Here is a 19,446-nt window from a genome sequence, read left to right as displayed (position 1 = left end):
CTGCTCTGGGACCAGGGAAGTGGGCTCCCCACCATCACCGCCATCACAAACTCCTGTGGATGTCACCCTGACACATCTTTTGAGTGCCTCCACTTCTTGCCTTCATCATAGCAGAACCTTTGTAACCTAGCCTGACCGTGCCCAAGCTCCCCCTTAGCTTAGATAGCCTTCCATACCCCATCAGGGCCCTTCACTGAGTCTCCTCCTTTGGCAGACAGGGTGTCACTCAGCACAGTATCCCAGAGTCTTGATACACCGTCAAGAATAAATCCTGAGCAGATGAGGTCTGTTCATCTCCCAGTGTCAGTCAGACTCTCCCTTCCAAGAATCAATCAATTGTAGAGCGTTTGCCCAGAGGCACTGGGAACTTGCACCTTTCCTTCAAGTCTTTTATTTTCTGAGTTCTTACAAAAAAAAAAAACAACCCATACAAACAAAACAGGGAAAAACTGACAAAAGGAGGACAAAGCCTCAGCATCAGTCAGAGACCAGGGCCCGAAGGAGCCGCAGACTGAGCCTCACTGGGTCTACAGAGCAGAGGCAGAACGTCTTGAGGCCTCTAGGCATGTTGGAGCTGAGAAGGGAGGGGCAGGTCACTTAAAAAAATATATATATACTGTACATGTCCATCCGTCCAAGGCATCCTGCGTTGGAGAGAATTCAGTGAGCAGACGTCATGGAGCCAGGCAGGCTTCTTCCTCCTCAGACCAGCCTCTCTTCAGGGCTCGCTGGTTTGGCCGGCATGGACATCGCAGCTGGCCATCATCTTCTGGGGAGGGAGGGGAAGTTAAAAATTCAATTCCCACCCTCGCTGGGCAGAGGGAAGAAGCGTGGGGCTGGCCACCACTTGGCTAAGAAATCCCTGGGAGAAGGAGATATAAGACTTCCCCAACCTTTTCTCCACCAAGGAGAACAAAATCAAATCAAAAGCTCTCCCCGTGCAGGAGAGGAGCATTAACTAACCATGGTGGATACCTGGTGGTGCTGTGTCCCAGGAACTGGGACGAGGGCTTCAGAGCTTAGCTTCATTGAAGCCTCACCACCTGCCCAGGCCTGTATCACCCTGTTTACAGCAGGCTGGGGCTCGCTCAGCTAGGCGGAGCACTCCACCCCTTCACCACCACCTGGGAAGCACAGAGCCATCAGAATGGCTTGTTTTGAGTAAAACATGTTCCTTCCCATGAGGAAAGGCCCTCGAATTACAAAATTAGAAAGAAAAGGAGTGACAGTGGCAAAGGAGAGACTGAGCTGTCCCCAACCTCAAGCCTTACCCTCATGTACAAGGAGGAAGCATGCCAGTGTGCCCCTCCGCTACCACATCCCAGCAACCCCCACCTCCCCCGACCTGGGCAACTCAGTGGTGGTCACTGTCTGGACTCTCCTGGATCTTTCTGACTCTGCAGCTCTGATTCCTGGCATCACCCACTGCCCTTGAGGAACTGAACCCTCTTTCTCTAAAACCCCTTCCCCTCAGGCCCAACCCTGAGGCCCAGTCTCGCTCCTGAGGACCACAGTGGTTGCTGGAGCTGACCACCTGCCCTCCCCAGCGAGCCAAGGGTCAGCAGGGGTCCCCAGGCCAGGAGTGTACCTGCCACCCGGCGTCCCTCAGACAGTCTGCTCTGCCGTCTTCTTCTGTGAAGAGAGAAGCAGGAGATGCTGTTGGACCTGAAGTGTCTCCCCACCCACGCCACCCCCACCAGGAGGGGCTATGACAGTTCCTTCCCGAGGCTCTGTGGCTCCCCCAGAACAGATACTGGGGACACACAGATCCTGAGGGTGTGGAGGATGCCCCCCGAGCCCTGGAGGATGGAGCCCAGGACTCTGCAGCAGCAGACGCTCTGATTTTCTGACCGCGGCTGTGGCCCTGCTGAGAACCGCATCTGGGTTTGAGGAGCTGAGGGCCCCGGGTCAGGCGGTCAGCCCTTGACATGTACGAGGCAGGCCGTGTTTCTGCCGTGGGGATACCCCGCCAGCTGGGGCACACACATCCAAGGGAACCTATTCTCTCACCCAGAAACCTGCAACAGCCTAGCTGGTCTCCCGGCCCCAGGGAGGCTTCTCCTTTTTTCACTTGTCATTACAGCCTCCTACCTCACAGGCAAGACAGGGCTGCTCCACGGCTCCCACGTGCACAGACCTTGGGCCCCTCAGGGTGGCACCCACCTCCTAGCTCTTCTCTAGTGTCTCACGATACACAAGCTCCTGCTCGGGCCCCTGAGAATGGTAGGGGCACAGGGACTGGCTCTGGCTTACCCTACCCCCTACCCTGACATCCGGAGCTGGGGCGGATCATGTCCACCTGGGGGCTGGGTCTGGGTCCCCTTTTCTAGCCCAGGACTCCTTGGGACTCACTCTACCTTTCTCTTCTTTTTCTTCTGTGATGGTGAGCCAGGGTCTTTGGTTGAGGCCTTTTTTGTTTTCTTCTTCTTTTCCTTTTTCTCCTTGTCTTTTTTTTCTAAGGGAAGAAAGTAAAATTGCTAAACAACAGATGTTAATCTCAAGGGTTGGGGTCAAAGTGGGCAGACAGGGCAGGTCTCCAGGGGCCCTAGAACAGCTCTCTCCTCTCCATGCCCCACACCCTGGGGAGCTATCGAAGCACAAGTCTTATGATTTCTGCCCCCATGGAAGCCCTGGACTGTTACCATTTTAACTCACTTTGTAAAATTTCTACACGTTGATTTTAAAAAGACACTTTCAACCTGTAAAATGGGAATGAGTGACCACCCATCAGACAGGGCTGGGGTGGGGGTTAAACGTGGCCCGGCTGCAAGAGGACTCCAGCACAGAATGCAGCAAGGGGCAGCTGCTATCCAGGAGCCTGGACCCCAGGAGCCTCGGCTGCCAGTGCACGTGGCTGTGGCCGCCGTGGGGGAGGGCAGGGCTCTTCAAGCAGAACATGCCCTGGAGCTGTGAGCGCCGTCCTGGTGGTGGTGGCTCCGCTGCTCCAGGACCTGGTTCTGGCTTTGCCCATCCTGCTCCCAAGACGGACAGGACATTCTCAGCCCTCTCTGTGCTGGCTGAGGGCCACCGCCCGAGTGGTGACTGCAGCCCTCAGCAGGACTGGGGAAGTGTGCTCTGGGCTACAGCAGGCACTTACTCTTGTCAGATTTCTTCTTCTCTTTCTTGATCTTAAGGTTGCCGTGGTCTCCCCCGTCACTCTTCGGAGTCCCCAGCTCCCCTACTGGCTTCTCCTTGGCCCCCTGAGAGCCGGGAGACTCCTTCTCCTTCTTCTCCTTGACGTCACCACTTGCTCTGTCCTTCTTGGATTTCCCTTTGACAGTCCTGGGCGCCTTTTCTGAGGAGACCACATGCTCCCCACTATCTGCAGCTGCCAACTGCTTCTTTTTCTTGCTCTTGGGGGCCTTGGGGGCTGTCTGGTCTTCGGACAGCTTCCGCTTATGGCCCAGGCGGCCCTTCCGGTTGCCTTCCTTGGCGGTCTCCACGGCCTTCTTCCTCTCCTGCTCCAGCAGCTCCGTGAGCACTTTTGCCACCGAGGCCTGCACCTGCGCCTCACTCAGGGGCCAGGGCTCGCTCAGGAGGCGCTGGGTGATGTTGCTCTGCAGCGCCAGCATGGAGGCCGGGGTACTCCCAGGCCCCTTCCCGGGCTTCTGAGGTGTGGCACCAGCCTCTTTTCTGCCTATGGAGAGAGGACCTGGGGTTATGGACCTGCGAGAACTGGGGACTAGACCTCTGGTGGCATGAAAGCCAAAGGGGTCCAGCATAGACCTGACCTTCTCTGATGCAGTACAGATGGGACCATGGGAACCCGCTGGGTCCCCTGCCCACACCTCTCCTCCTGCTTCTTAGAGCTCTTTTCATGTCTCCTCACACTGAAAACTCAAGTTCAGGCTGGGGATGGAAATTAACTCCAGCATGTTAATCAAAGGGCTCGTAGTATTAGTTGCTAAGTTGTGTCCAACTCTGAGACCCCACGGACTGTAGCCCACCAGGCTTCTCTATCCATGGAGTTCTCCAGGCAAGAATACTGGAGTGGGTTGCTATTTCCTTCTCCAAAGGGCTTGTAATCCACCATCAAATCAAAGAATCTATGGGACAGGATAGATGGCACCTTCCAGTCAGGAGCCCAGGGCAGGAAGACAGGATGCCTGGGCCCTGGGTCTGAAAACCAAACTGTATAAAATGAGGCATTGGATGAACAACAAATCCCCTCACTGTTCTAAACCACAGATGCATTTAAAAAAAAGCCAAGGTCATGTGGCCATCCAACCTATGCCCACTTGTACGCTGGGGACCTGCAGCCCTCTGTGGTCAGGGGTCCAGGTGGCTTGGCCTGGGGGTGGGGGGTGCAGGGAATACGCACACGGCGGCTGACGAAGCAGGTTTACTGCCTGCCAGAGCGACTTCTGCTGCAGCCTTTGTTTAGAATTTTCCACGCCTCTGCTCTCCTTTGATAATTGTGTGCTGACTACACGTGTGAAAAAAACCTTCCACAGCCCCCTCTAAAATGTCTCCTTGTCACACCCGCCTCTCACAAAGAGAACACTGGGGAAGAAAATGAGCAATGACTCTTCTTGCTGACCCAGCACTGGGCAAACTGCAGCTAGAGGCCCCAGGACTGGGAGCTGAGCATATGTCCCGGCACTGCCCCAGCTTTGCAGGTCCCTTTGGGGTCTCACAGCACAAGAGTGGCGACACCCTGGGCTCTGGGAGGTGCTGGGCCCTGGCTCCATGCGGGGAGAATAAAGCTGTTCCCTTCAGAGTGCAGTGGGACCTGCAGCAGCTCTGGCTCCAGAGCCCCGGGGGCTGAGGAGGTAGGCAGAGGGGGCTCCCAGGGCAGAGGGAGGCCCCCTTCAGTCCTCTGGTGCTTCGTGGCAAGAACAGGAGTCAGCTACAGAAGGGAGCCAAGAAGAGCACAGGGTGCCTCAGCAACCCACTTCTCTGCCTCCTGTCTACCACACACCTTAGAATGCCAAGGCCAGGGAACCTTGAGAGCTGGCCCAGGCAGACCCTCTGAGACACCGGTCCCAGAGTGCTGGCACAGTCAGCAGTGGCTGACACCCTAGGCCAGGTGACCTGAGCCCTCGAGTCTGCCCTCCAAATAACATGTGGCTTTCTCTACATGTGCCATGTTCTGTATGTGCCACCAATGGACCCACAAACCCCTGCCCTGTAAGGTTAAGGCACCGAGGTCCAGAGTCACCATGGGCTTGTCTGAGGCTTCAGAGCATGTCAGTCCTTTGCCCGGGGTCTTCACCATGTGCAGAAGACTTCTTCAAATGTGACCCCATCTTCTGTCTGAGCTATCCCAGGTACCTACACCCTGTACCAGGAGCCCACTTGTTAGGAAGAAAAGTCAATAGGAACAGCTAGAGAGCGCCAAGGCCTACTCTGAAAGTCCAGGTGCACTTCCTCTAAGGTAGGGAGCAGCCTACAGGGTGCACCAGCATCCCTCAGGGCTGGATAACCCGACCTCCGGGCGGCTCTAGACTACAGGAGCCAGACTCTAGGGCACAGGCCCCTGCACTTTTGACGAGCACCTCCAGGCCTGATGTAGCGGTACCAGACCTCACTTGGGGAGGCCCTGCTGGCAGACAGGACCATGTTGGTGGGACTGCGCCTGAGGGAGGCAAAGGGGCTCCTTGCCTTGTTCTTCCACATCCTGCTGTGTCCTTCCTGCGGCCCTTGACTCACCTGTTTTAGGGGACATGGTGCCTGCTGCTTGCTGGGGCTCCACTTCCTGATTGCCTTCTGGGGCATCTCTGGTGGCCGGAGTAGAGGAAACAGAGGGGCTGGTGTCTGGTTTGGGAGTGGCCTTTGAAGTCTTGGAACCAGCTGGAGTCAGCCCAGGAGTCACAAAACCTGAGAGGAGAGACTGAAGAAGCCCAGTGTGAAGAAGCCCAGCAGTGCATGGCCCACTGGAGGGGATCAGCCCCGGGACCCTCAGGCCAGTGGCCCACTGGAGGGGATCAGCCCCGGGACCCTCAGGCCAGCTGGGCGGCGGGCACATCGGCCCTGTGTGCGCACCTCCTGCACTACTATAATGAATACGTATTTTAAACAGCCTCATTTAAAAAGGAAACTTATTACTAATGCAAACGGAAAAGCACTAGCACTTGCCACATAAAGATGATAACCTTAAAAGAAATCCCATCTGTTATCTGTTAGAGAATGTTTTTATCCGGAAATCACCTAAAATCAAGGTAAACCCTTTCTATAGACTCCAAGAGTCTGCTTCTCACAGCTTTATGCTGAAGTGGGACCTCAGGAGAGGGGCTGTGCAGACAGGACCCTGCCCAGGGCCCCTGGAAAGAGGATGGGCCTGGTCCCAGACCTATGACCCAGGGCATGGCCTCAGTCTACAACTGCATGGGGCTGCCTGGGGCTCCCACCTCAAGGCTCCTGAGACCGCCAGCCCCTTCCCTTGCAGTTACCTGGGAAGGTGCCACCACCTCGTCGTCACTGGACTCTGTTGTGGTCTCTTCCACCAAGGTCTCCCTCCTGGAGGGGGCTGAGCCTACGGGAGAAGCACAGGTAACTGTTGGGAACCCCAGGTTTCTTCTGCCCGCTGGACAGGCCAGAGCGCTCTGGGAGCAGAGGGCCCCAAGGTGGGCTGTCCCTGTTTACGTGCCTCACCCTCTGATCTAAGGCATCATTGCCCCTCATTGATCCCTTCCATGATCTATTGCTATTCGCAGCATTTCCAGTGAGACACCTGCATGCCCAAACCTTCTAATCCCCAAGAGAGGTATGGTCCTGGGAATCTGGGGATCAGTTAGGGAAGCCTGATCCCAAAAGGTTGGGCATGGCCAAACAGTCAAGTAAAAAGGTTGTTCATGTCATGTGGACCAATTTGGTCATGGGATTGTATAGCTGGGTAAACCGAGGTCCTGCATGAGATGCCTAGGTCAAAGTCATAGAACATGGGCAGCTACAGAGCAGAGATCTGAGCCCAGGGCTCCACCAGGCCCTCCAGCATTTCCCTCCCAGGAGCCTCACCTGGCCTGTGGGCTGACGGGGCCGCCTGGGACCCCTTGGCTTCGTCCTCGCTTCCCGAAGAGCTGCTATTGCTGTCATCTGAGGTTGCAGGAGCCTTGGGTGTGGGGTGCCCCAAGGGAGTAGCTGTGGCCCGCTGAGCTGCAGGAACCTCAGGCTTTCTGAGCTTGTTGGCCATTCTGACCTGGGTAGGGGTGCTCTGGGGACTCGCCGTGGAGAGAGTTCCCACAGCACTGTCAGTCTGATTTGGGGAAAGGAGAGAGAATGGAAAGGGAAAATAAGATCTGGTGCTTACTGAATACCTCAGGGAAGGGCCAGGCACCACTAGAGGCTTCGCAAACAGGCCCCATTTAATTCTCCCACCACTCTCTAGGATGGGCAGTTGGAGACTCCCTGGCAGTGATTAGCACTCCAGGATTTCACTGCTGAGGGATCTGGGTTCAATCCCTGGTTGAGGAACTAAGATTCCTCAAAAAGAAAGTTTTGGTGGGGGGGCATGCATAGTAGAAGCCTGGGAGGGTAAATGAGCATGCCGAGGTCACGGGGTAGCTAAATGCCAGCGCTGGAACTTGGGCCCCTGCCTGCACCCTGTCTTCTACCTCCTGTGCCTCTGAACACTATCCCCTCCGGGGTGAGGCCTGGCCCCCAACTCCCCAGCTCACCCCACTTGAAGACGGGGTCTTGGCAGCAGGAGGCTGGGCCTCACTGGCTTTCTGGGCAAGAACCTTCAGGGCAGCCTGCGTCAGCGGGAGGTTCCTCTTGGTCACCTGTGAAAGGCAAAGGTGAGGAGCCAGCCTGGCTCCATGCAGACAGGACTCTGCCCAGGGCCCCCAGAAAGAGGATGGGCCCAGACTCAAGACCCAGGGGCTGGCCTCAGCCTAAGACTGCATGGGTGGGTGAGAGCCTGGCCTGGGGCTCCCAGGTTCTTGGCATGCCATCTAGGCCACACCCTGGTCACATCCTGCCTGGCTGGAGTAGGAGGGGACCTGTAGCTGTCAGAGGAACCTGGAGGTGGAGTGGAGGGCTGGGGGTGGTTGAAGGGGTACTACCACTGACTGGACAGAAAGTAAGCTAATAGTATCCTTCTCAGAGGATCCACAGACAGCTCCCAGCCCAGGGAAGGGGCGGGGCTCAGGCCCCCTGACGCCCCACCACTGAGTCTGAGCCTCTAGACCAGCGGCTGCAGCAGACTCCTCAACAGGCTCCCTGGGGCTGCTTCTGTTTCCCACATCTGCCAGCAGCCAAGGAGAGAACGGAACGAGGACTGGGTGTGATCCCTCGCCAAAACCCCCAGGCCCCCTTCAGCCCTCACCATGGGCCGTGAAGCCTGGCCCCTCTGCCCCTGCTCCCCTACCTTCTCCCAGCTCTCATACCCCCAAGTGCTCCCCCAGAGGCTTCTGTGCCTGGGTCTCCCTGCCTGGAGGGCTCCTCAGCTTGCCCAGGCCTGGCTGCTTCTCCAGCCCCAGCATCGCCTCCTCTGAGAGGCCAGCCCGGCCTATCCTTTCTAAGGCAAGTCATCCCACTGTTTCTCGCTTACATCGATACTGCTCCCTTCAAAGCACCCACCAGTTGGTGAGTACTTTAACTCTTGGTCTCCTTGCTTAATGGCTGTCCCCCGCCCTGGGAATTCCATGAGGGCAAGGCCCCTCCCTGTCTTCTTCCTGCTGTACCCCCAGTTTCCAACATGGACAGATGCTCAGCACCATCTGCTGGCTGAAAGGCCAAATGGATGCATGTTGGTGGGCGCAGTGACCACAACCCAGCCACCCACTCAGCAACCAAGCTCCCAGGAAGCTCTTTTTGGGTTAGAGGTCGTGATGAGCCCCAGTGAGTGGAGGTGCCCAAGTCCTGCTTTGGCCTATCCAGCTCTCGCTCCTGCCATCTCAGGAAAAGAGGGGGTGGGTGCAAGGGCTTGGAAAAACAAACGGCTATGGCCCCACGAGCAATGGGCCCCAGAAACAATGAACTAGGATCTAGGAGCCCTGGGTTCTGACCCTGCCTGATCATGGACGCGTCTTGACCCTCTTGCTGAGGGCGTGGTGCTCAGCTCCATCCTTTGAACAATGAGCCATTAACTCTTCCCTGCTTGGCTTTTAGGTTCCAGCAAGGACCAAAGAAATAAAAATGCACTGAAAATAGTGAAGGCTAGGAAGAACATTACTGGTCACTATGATGAACATTAACAAAGGGCAACTTTTGTTCACGGCAAACGTGAGAGAAGAATCAAATCAAAAGCCTGGTATTGGAGAAGCTGCTGGAGTCGTGCTGGTTCTGCCCAGCGGGCCACGTGCCAGAGGATGCTTCCTGACCTTCGGGGGCACGGATCAGGGCTATGGCCAGGCCAGGAAAGGCCCTGGCTTCCACAGGGTGGGTAAGAGCAACTACAGTGCCACCCAGCAACCCTGAGGGGAAGTGGTGTTGAGGAGGGGCCCCTCAGCCCACTGGCCCGGCAGCGCCCCCTTGCCCACCAGGTACCTGAGTGGCTGAGGCCTCCTGCTTCTTGCCTTCAGACCCCTGACTTGTGTCCTCACTGCTGGGAGCCCCCACCACACTGGCTCTGAGGGCCGCCTTTGGAGGTGCTGTGGGCACAGTCACCACGCTGGTCCTAGTGGCTGAGATGGAGGGGGAGGAGTATGTCAGGGCACAGAAGCCCTGTGGCCTCCCCCAAGCAGCAAAACCCGCTCTATCAGCCCATCCTGGGAACCTTGTGCAGTGCCCAGGGCCCATGTGGTAGAAGCCCCTTAAACCCCCTCCCAAGCCTTCCAGGCAGGAGCAGCCTCTGTCTCCATGTTTTATAAGGAGATGAGACGGCAGCTGTGGGCAACACCCCAGGCCTCTTCCTCAGCCCCTCCCCACCTGCAGTCCCCCTCGCTGGCTAAGCTGCTCCTCCTGAATGACAGGCAGAGCACTGGAGCCAAACACGACTCTGCGCATTTAAAACCCTCTCTCTTAGAAAAGCCGTGGTCATGTGCAGAGGCTCAATCACATGTGTTCACTGCAGCACTGTTTGTAACAGCCCAGCACCCCAAATAAAACCCTTAGCTTCCTCCAACTCGACACTGGGCTGAAAAAACCGCAGGATTCCCAGGTGACCACTCTGTAGCCAGTGGGGATCACGCTGTGACTATGGAACGTCACAACACGTCAAGATTACTGAGCATATGTACAGTATGGTCTCACTAAAAATACACACTGTACCTTTGGTTTTTGTAAAGTTAATGTCTGTAAAATGTTAACAGTGATTATTCTGGACAATGGGATTACAAGTGATGCTTTTTCTTTTGTGCTAATCTGCATTTCTTAATAAACCCGCCAAGATCAGGTATTAATATCATCAAAAAGTGTTCTGGTAACAACAATGATAATAATTACCCATTTTCTTGCTATCACTGTCAGAATCACAGATTGTCAAAAGTCAAAAGAAAATCCAGATCTGGTCCTGTCTCCAGGAATTCCTCCCTACACCTCTCTGTTTAGGGATTACTTGATCTCCTTCACATGCCACCAGGAATGAGAGGCTCACTACCCTGCAGCCCTCTCCAAGTTTAGTCAGCCAGCTGTTACAAGGCTCCTCCTGAACTACAAACCTGGTCAACGCAGTCTCTAGTCTGGGTTCTACCTTTTGGAACCCGCACAGAGAGGCCCTGGCACAGTTATTGCTCAAGCCAGATCCTCATGGGGATGAGCCAACATAGGGTCAAAACCTTGCCCTAAGCCCCTCCAGACCAACTACTTGCTGAGACTCAGCCAGTGTCTTCTCCCTTTGGCACCTCAATGGATGTGCGTGTGCACACGTCTGGCAGCTGCAGCCAGGGAGTCAGCCCTGCAGGGTGGCCCGTGCTCACCAGGAGTCGGGCACTGTGTAGCGGGGATCACGTCCTCGTCCTCGCTCTCAGAGGAGCTCCTGGCTGTGCTCTCCAAGGCCTGAGCCTTCCTTGGGGTGCCTGTAGCCTGCGCTTGGGTGGGGGTAGCAGCTGGGCTAGCTGGACTACGATTAGGGTCGACAAAAATCAGAGGGGTTTTAATCACCTTGAAAAACAAAAACAAAACACACCCCCCAGTGATTAACAGCTTGGCCAGGGGAAAGGGAAGGTGGGCAGGGGAGGGTGTTGCAAGGCAAGGGTTCCAGAGCGCTCCCAAGGCTCTGCCCGCTCACTCCCAGCCCAGGCACCCCCCAAGACACTGCACAGCTCCTCAGAGCTCACAGGAGCCCACCCGACCCTCAGAGGAACCCCTGAGATCAACAGTATCAGCTCCATCATACAGATGGGAAAACCACAAGTCCCGAGGGGAGGGAGAGTTGCCCAAGGTCACACAGCCTAACTGAAGCCGAGTTAGGCCCAGAATGTGGAGGTCAGCCTCCTTCCCCTCGCTGACTTCAGAGACACACACCCGCTGTGTGGGGCGCTCTGAGCAATGCCCCGCCAGCTGCCTGACGGGTCGCTAGGGGGCTGCTCACAGTCTAGTTGCCCCCATGCCCAGGACTCTGATGTTGCCTCCTGCCAGGACACAGGAACGTGGCCCAAATTACAGGGGCCCAGGACCTTCAACAAGTAAACTGCTCAGGGAAAACCAACTAAGACCAAAGGGACCCAATGTAGCTGGTGGCCCTTACCTAGATTCCTGTTTGACCAGATACAGAAAACGTCATAAGGCAACTGGGGAAATGGGGACGCTGACTAGGTGGGCCAATTTCTTAGTGATTGTGCTTTAAAAACAAAACAAAACAAAAACAGTGGTGTTGGGGAAGAGAGTGAAGATGTAGATGTACCAAGACTGGTCACAAGTCCAGAACTACCAAAGCTGGGATGGTGACTGGCGACTCTACACTGTTCTAGCTTGGGGCATGCTCTGCATTTTCCAGTAAGACACCGAAAAAAAAGAGAAAAAAGTAACACTCCTTGTGGACTCTTGGCAGATGTCTGGGAACCACAGCTCCAGTGAACATGCCCACCGCCTAGAAGGACACCCAGGGAGCCTACGTTCCAGTCCCCAGAGAGCTGACCTGGTCTGAGTTCTGCCCCCACCCCCTGACCCCACAGGGAGACGGAGGGCAGCAGGAGAGCAGAAGGGAGCTGCCCATGGCCATGGTCTGGAACCCAGGTCTCTGCCTACCCCACTGGGCCTGACTCCACGTCCTCCAGGGTGCTGCGGGAAAGGCAACATGAAATGGAAAGCAGAAAGGGGCCTGCCCGAGGGGGAAGCTCTGCCGGGCCCGGGACCAGCCTACCCCTGCCAAACAGCCTCCCCCACAGCCGCTCTGATCTGCCACTTCCAGAGACTTCCTTCCCACATGATGAAAGAGAGAAGGATGGAAGTGGGAGAAGGCTTTCAGTTGAGGGAGGGGGGATCTATATATATGTGAGAAGACAGAGGAACAGATTGTCGGGGACGAAGAGAGGCAGCGAACCCACTGAGGCAAACAATAGCGTCTGGGATATTAAAAGCAGCTCCGCAGCAGAAGCCTCCGCCCTGCTCTACCTGCCCACGCTGCCCGCCCTGCCTCTGAGCTGGGGTGGGGCAGGGCGGGGGGGCTGGGGCCCACGGAGCCCTGGATGGGAGAGGAAGGTTCAAAGGTGGGGTACATGGCACACACTTCTGACCCCACCTCTGCCACGACCTCGTCGTGTGGCCCAGCCCCTGAGATTCGTGAGCCTCACTCTCCCACCTTCTGGAAGGGCTCTTAGTAACCCAGTCTGGGCTCTCTCACCAAAGAGCTTCTGGTCTGCTTTGGAAACCACAAAGCACGATACACATGGGGTGACAAGGACCTTCTTTCTGGGGTGGGTCAGGAAAGACTCACTGGAAGCGGAAGCAGCCTCAACACCTGGCTGGACCTCCACTCCGCCCCTATAGGTGCTGGGCAGTGAGGGCCCAGAGGGAAGACATAGGATCTCTTTCTATTGCAGAGGTCAGTGCCTGTAGGACCAAACCCAGTGGCCTTCTGGAAGTCACAGCTGAGTGCATCACAAGAGTGCCCTCATTCGGGTCATGGCAGTCGGGCGGGGGGTGGGGGAGTGGATTGGCCTAGACTGCTGACCCCGGGGACAAGGGACATGAACACGAGGGGACCCGAGCTCTGGATGGCAGCACTTCTCTGAGGCCTCTCCCAGAACTGTCTGGAGCTGGTAGCACATCCTAGGCCCACACCTGAGGGAGCTGAAAAATCCCACTCCTGGGCATGTGGCCCAGAGCCTCCATGGTTCACCAGCCTTCAGGGAGTCTCACCCCAGGGGTTCAGAGTGCCAGTGGTCTCAACCAGGGTAACCAGCAAACTGGTATCAGAGCCAGGGCTGGAAGCTGGTCCTCCAAGCACCAGACAGGGACTCCGAGGACCAGCCATGCTAGACTTTAGATCTTTAACACCTTAATTTCAGCTTCTTAGAGGCCTCTTCTTTCTTTCCAACTCAACCTGGAACTCTAAAAGGCAAGGCCTTGTCTGTTAAAATTTGGTACCTACCCTAGGCCCTGGCACAGACTCTGGCCTGGGATTAATGCCTACACAACAGGGCTAAGCCACGCAGGGACCATCCCCTGATCTGTCTTTGAGAGGTAAGCCCAACTCCTGCAGCGGGGGAGACTGAGGCACAGTGAGGGGACCTGGGAATGGACCCACAGCCCCTCTCTGCCTCCCAGCCTGGGGCTCTGCCCACCACCCTGGTATCAATCCCTTACTCTCAGTGATGGGCTAATAATAAAAACAGTGAAACTCATCAGTAGAGAAGTGCTTGATAAATGCATAATAACGATAATAATCATAATTAGAGAGCTGGGGATTAAGGAGCTAAAATACCCCAAAGCTGGGAGGAGGCTGCAGCTCCCCTGGGCTGTGCCGGCTTCCCTGAATCCTTCTGGGGAATGCTCAAAGTGCTGATTTTTTTTCCTTTTTCTTTTCTAACAGGGACTCCAAAACCTTGAGGACCAACGTACCAATTAAATGGTTCAGTTTAAGCATGATGTTCATTTTAATTGTGTTAGTCCGCCCCCGCAGAGAAGGGAGAAGCGGCCCCCTCCTTCCCAGCTGTTTAGATCCTGCACAGAGGAGGCAGGCTCCAAAAGGCTCCACGGAGAGCCCAGAAGGGCAGGGCCCGAGCCCCGCTGTCTTCCTGCCACAGGGAGGGGAGTGTCAGGGCAGGGCCAGGGAGCGAGCAGAGTACGGACAGCCTGGGTTCTGACAGCAGGTCTGTCCCCTTATGACAGCCATGTGATGCCAGGCAGCTTGTCCAACTTCTCTGGACTTATTCCTTCCTCCTCAAAATGGTAATAAAGGAAGCACCTTTCCTCATAGGGCTGGTCTGGGGATTAAACAGACAAATGAAAACATGGGGACTAGCATAGTCCTTGGCACTCAGGAAGTGGCCAACGGTAGATGGAGTTGTTCACAGTTACTCTTCTAATCTAGGCTATTAAAGGAGAGAAAGACAGTGAGCACCCCAATACCATGGGTGTGCATGACACCTGGCCCTACTGATGGACTAATCAGTGTATGATATGATATTTAAGGGGAGCTGGATAGGGAGACCCCACTCATCTGACGGTTGGAACTCCAGCATCTCTGAAGGGCCTGGCAGAAGCTTCTAGTACCTTGGGGCTAGGGGAGGACAGAGGGCAATGCCGGCTGTGGGAAAGTCCTAGGGCTCACACAGAAACTCAGACTCCTGCCAGGTGAACGCCAGCAAGCCTCTGGAGCTGGGGAGATGGGGGGCTTGGTTCCACCCTCAGGGGTGGAGCCAGGGGAGGATGGCTGGCAGCATGTGGAGACGGGCCGTAGCTCCCTGAGCGAGGTCTGGGACCAGGCCCACAGGGCTCTGACAGAGTCCCAACAGGAAGTGGGGTACACATGGAACCAGGGGCCAGTGCCTGCCTCTTCCTGGGCTTCTTATGGGTCATAAGAGTTTGGGGAGATCACTCCAGCTTGTTGGGCCTTGATTCCTGACACAGCATGTGCCTCCCGTAGTAACAGGCCCTCCCTGTCAGGTGGCATGCTGTGTACCTGCGCCTTGGGGCTGTGGAGCCAACTCTGACCCTCCATTGGCAGGCTCTGCTACCTGCCTCCCAGGGTTATTGTGGAGATCAAAGTGTTAAAAAAAAAAAAAAAAAGAGCTCAGAAAATGGGGAAGCGCTGTAAGTGGGACAGACCTGCCCTCCCCATGCCCCCACCGCCGCTTCCTCCTGCCATCTCCCAGGCGCATCTGCCCAGCTCTTAGCCTAAGTGCCCTTAGGGACAGGGCCGGCCTACCTGGTTCGACGGCAGGTCCTCATCACTGCTTGTTGAGGACTCCTCTGCTTTCTTCTCCAGGGATGCTGGAGTCAGGGTCTTGCTTGTGGCAGTTTTGGAGCTACCCTCCTTCTGAGGGGACATGAACATGGTGGGCAAGGGGGTGTTCGTTAGCTGAGAGGAAGCACAACTGAGACACCAAGCAACGATCTCACTCTCCCAGGAAGACAGCATGACCCCCTGACACACAGTGTGTGTGGCGGGGTGGCCAGCAGGCCCCACAGACACCGGGAACATAGGCCTCCACGCTGAATGTCCTTCCTCCAGGGCTGACTCCAACCGTGAAAGGGATGTGTGAGTCAGGCACTACTAAAACCCGAGGGCTAGCATGCTGCTGGCGAGGCGTCTGAATGAGAGGTGACAGCCGCCCAGGACAAGGTGGCAGGGGTGAGCCAGAGGCCCCAGCACAGCTCACATCTGGCTGTCACATCCCCAGCTAAAAGCAGGAGCCGGCTGAGAGCAGTTCAACCAGCTGTTGACCAAACAGCCCAAGACTAAACAAGGGGGGCTGGCTGGTGATGGCAGTTAGGCCAGAGGAGAACCTAGAGCAGGGACTAAACTGAAAGGTGCTGGTGGTGGAGAGGAGCCCGGCCAGGGCAGAGGGCAGCTCTGCACCTCCCTATTGGTGTGAAGGTCCAATTTTTATTACTCAGAAAAGCAGGACCCACACTGCTGGGGCCTCCAGCTTCTTGAACCCACCTGCCAATGCAGGAGACTTAAGAGACGTGGGTTTGATCCTTGGGTCGGGAAGGTCCGCTGGAGGAGGGCATGGAGCCCACTCTGGTATCCTTGCCTGGAGAATCCCATGGACAGAGGAGCCTGGGGGCTACAGTCCATAGCGTTGCAAAGAGTCGGACACGACTGAGCAACTTAGCACGCACAGAATTAATCCATTATTTATTTGGCTATACTAGGTCTTAGTTGCTGCATGTGGGATCTAGTTCCCTGACCACAGGTTGAACCCAGGCCCCAGCACTGGGAGCGCAGAGTCTTAGCCACTAGACCACCAGTGAAGTCCCTGGAGCCTCCAATTTCTCAAGAAAAGCTAGAAGATCCTGATTTGGGCGTGTACTTCCCAATTTTCCACTGGGTCGACTACAGTGCACACTGCAACAGCCAACTCCCCGTGTCTTCCTTGTTAATACAACCCTATCTCTGTTCTGGCGGCCCCCACCACAGGCTTTGGAGAGGGTGGCCCTTTTGTCCCAGCCAATCTCGGGAACTGCAGGCCCCGTATCAGTGAGTGGCTTTTTTTTTTGCGGGGGGAGGGGATGGCCGAGGACAGGTAGAACACATGCCTGAGATCTGGTCAAGGAGCGAAGTGGAGGGGAAGTAAACTGGGGGATTTTCTCTTTAGGAGATGCTGCAGCCCTGCTGTTCCAATGAGGCAGGCGAGGCATGGAGAGAGGAGAAATCTGTCACCAACGATGCTAAGCTGAAGGGACCACCTTCGCAGGAGCCCTACCATGAAACTTCACGCCCTGAGATAACCAACCCTCTTAAGAACCATTGAGCTCTTGTGAAGTACCTCTTATTTTCTCTTGCAGATTAAGATGTCCTGACTGATACAATAACCTGATTAAAACTTTACAAAAAGCATCATGGTCCAAAACATGGCTAGGACCCTTGTGTCTCACTCTGGCATTTAGGCTCCTATAGATATTATTGGTAACAAGCAACTGGAAGTGACTACTGCCTGCAGGACAGCTGGCCTTTGCCGAGCCCACCTGACTTCACAACCCCCCTCCTTTCCACACTCTCCCATCTCCTCCCTGGGGAGCCTGTCTCCACTTTAGTGTCTAGCGAACCCCAGGTCTTCCTCCAAGCTCAGCTCAATCACCTCCTCCACCCTCTCAGACACTCATTTTCCCAGCTCCATCAGAAGGAGCACTACCAGAACAAGCTCCAGTAACCCCATCACCTTGTCTCACCCTACAGTTTACAAGTTCCCTGAGGGCAGGGCCAACGTCTTTCATGCCTTCATCTCTGTCAACAAGACAGCATGCTCAGTAGTTGATCTGCTATACCGAAGGCAGAGAGGTTAGTGCTATGAGCACTTACACCTCCTGGTGCTTGTTTACTTGTGAAGAAAACACAAATCTAGGAGAGATTAGAGCTCAGCCTGGAGCAGGGATTCCCAGCTTCCCTTAAGGAATGAAAGATCTAGCCACACATGTCCATCAGGTCACAACTGGCTGGAGCCGAGAGGGACCATCTTTCTAGTTTCCCCTTGTTGCCACCACTCCCTCAGTCTCTCCTGACACCAAGGCTTCATGTCAGCTGCCATCTATCACCTCCACTAGGCCTGCAACACTCAAGCCATTTCCACCACATGTCTGAGCCCTGTGAGTCCTGGAGTCTGTCACCCTGAACTATAGGTTGTAGCCACTCCTACAAGCAGACAGAGGAAAAATCATCCAGATAAAAGTTGGGTCATCATTCCTTCTCTCTCCCCACTCAGCTAGAAGAACAACTCTCCCTGAGAGATACACATACCAACAGGAGGCCCCAGGCCCCACTGCCTACAGGACGACAGGGTGAGAGATTTGGCTTCCTCCCACTCCCCAGGGCCTCATGGTACCTACACCACATCAAAGGCCCCTCCTGGTTCTCTGGGACATCCTTGAGGGCCTGGTCTGGCCTCCCACAGGGCAGGTGGGGCCCATGTGCATCATGGAGGCCTTGGCAGATATGGGAGTACCAAAGCCACCTTTTACTGGGGAGGCCCTGGTTTGGCGCGAGGCAGGGGTTGTTTACAGGAGGTTTTACCTAAGGAAACATGGGGGACAGCCTCTGGGGGAAAGGTCCCTGGAGGCAGAGCTTAAATCTGGTCTTGCTTCTTCACCTAGCCCTGAACCCAAGTTTTGACGTGGGAGTAGGTGGCGGAAGCTTGGAGGCCTGGCACTGCAGCTGCTTCCTCGTGAGGTCTCACCTGGGCTGGAGGTGCAGCTGCTGGCGCGTCCCCGTCACTGTCTGACTCCTCCTCGCTGCTGCTCTCCGAGTCCTCCTCCTGCCTCCTGGCCTGGGCGGCTGGGGGTCCTGCCTTCCCAGGGGGTACTGGGGCAGCCCCTTTCTTGGGGCACGCCTTGGTGGGGGCTGAGGCAGTTTTGACCTGGGGGGTCTTTCCTGAGGGCTTCGCCTGGAGTGAGAGAAACAGGATCAGGAAAGGGGGGATGGGAGACGGCTGGGGCACATGCAGCTGCACTGTGGGCGGCTCCTGGTCCAGAGGACAAGCACGGGGCTGCTCTCCGGCCCCCGGGGACTCACCTGAGGAGGTGCCTCTCCCTCACTGTCCGACTCCTCCTCACTGCTCTCCGAGTCCTCCTGTGAGCCCCCGACAGGCCCCGGCTGGGCCTGGGCTGCTACAGCCGCTGCCTTCCCCACAGCCGGCACGGACACCTGGCCGCTCCCAGAGACGGCGCTGCTCTGGGGGGCTCTCGCTGCTGGGGTTACCTGAATCGGGAGGAGGGAATGGTATTGAGGAAGGAAGAGGAAAGCACGGCTCCCTTTAGGTGAAACCCCACCCAGGGCATGGTTCTGGGGAGGTCACGCCCACCTGTGCAGGACCCTTGTCGAGGCTAGGGCCATCGCTTGGTCCTCCCCTCCACTCCACCCTGGCCCCTCTTTCGGCTCTGGTCCTACTTGCCTTGGCTGGGGACCCCACTTTGGCTTGAGCAACAGCAAGGCCCCCCTTTCCAGGAGCTGGTGCTGCCGCTTTGGCTGAAGCCACTCTGGTGGCAGAAGGGTTGGCTTTGGTCTGAGGGGTTTTCACTGAAGTCTTCACCTGGAAGGAGAAAAGGGAATTAATTACATAAAGGATGCAAGCAGTTAGCTAAGAATGCCAATTCTGGAGTCAGATGCTGGAGTCTGGATTCTGACTCCTCCAATAACACCTGTATGAACCTGGGCAAATCATGTGACGTCACTGGGCCTCACTTTCTTCCTCTGTAAAATGGGAATGAGGAAGGGTGAGGATGAAATGGGAGATATCATAGTGTTTAACATAGTGCTGGCACACACTAAGCGCTCAAACTCATTACTGTTGTGAGCACTTTTTCTTCAAGTTAGCTAAGCATAAGACTACCCTGAACAAACAGTTTCCAGGCTCCCTTTCAGCTAGATGGCCGTGCGATTAGCTAATGAATGTAAGTCAAGCGTACGTTTGACTTTCTTACACACGTAGATGTGTCTTCTTCCTTCCTGCTGCCTGGAAT

The 19,446-nt window shown here is 55.8% G+C and overlaps 1 protein-coding gene across 4 annotated transcripts in view; it reads right to left on the bottom strand.

The window, feature by feature from the left end:
• Positions 1-375: 375 nt before the first annotated feature.
• Positions 376-19,446, bottom strand: part of TCOF1 (treacle ribosome biogenesis factor 1) — a 38,655-nt gene continuing 19,584 nt past the window's right edge. Inside the window, exons 14-27 of one of the 4 annotated variants that reach the window (XM_069592431.1) lie at positions 18,879-19,016; positions 18,500-18,685; positions 18,165-18,371; positions 15,194-15,304; positions 10,800-10,983; positions 9,430-9,566; positions 7,617-7,721; positions 6,958-7,195; positions 6,393-6,475; positions 5,653-5,833; positions 3,098-3,637; positions 2,358-2,455; positions 1,589-1,632; positions 376-769 (exon numbers count right to left, since the gene is read on the bottom strand). In XM_069592431.1, the coding sequence (XP_069448532.1) occupies positions 1,606-1,632; positions 2,358-2,455; positions 3,098-3,637; positions 5,653-5,833; positions 6,393-6,475; positions 6,958-7,195; positions 7,617-7,721; positions 9,430-9,566; positions 10,800-10,983; positions 15,194-15,304; positions 18,165-18,371; positions 18,500-18,685; positions 18,879-19,016 (2,235 nt within the window). In that variant the 3' untranslated portion in view covers positions 376-769; positions 1,589-1,605. Of the gene's footprint in view, positions 770-1,588; positions 1,633-2,357; positions 2,456-3,097; positions 3,638-5,652; positions 5,834-6,392; positions 6,476-6,957; positions 7,196-7,616; positions 7,722-9,429; positions 9,567-10,799; positions 10,984-15,193; positions 15,305-18,164; positions 18,372-18,499; positions 18,686-18,878; positions 19,017-19,446 lie in introns of those variants that run through there. The other 3 variants (XM_069592432.1, XM_069592433.1, XR_011257346.1) reach the window with 3 other exon arrangements.

Source organism: Ovis canadensis, chromosome 5 (assembly GCF_042477335.2).
Source record: "Ovis canadensis isolate MfBH-ARS-UI-01 breed Bighorn chromosome 5, ARS-UI_OviCan_v2, whole genome shotgun sequence".
Taxonomy (NCBI): domain Eukaryota; kingdom Metazoa; phylum Chordata; class Mammalia; order Artiodactyla; family Bovidae; genus Ovis; species Ovis canadensis.
This window is presented reverse-complemented; position numbering and strand designations above follow the sequence as displayed.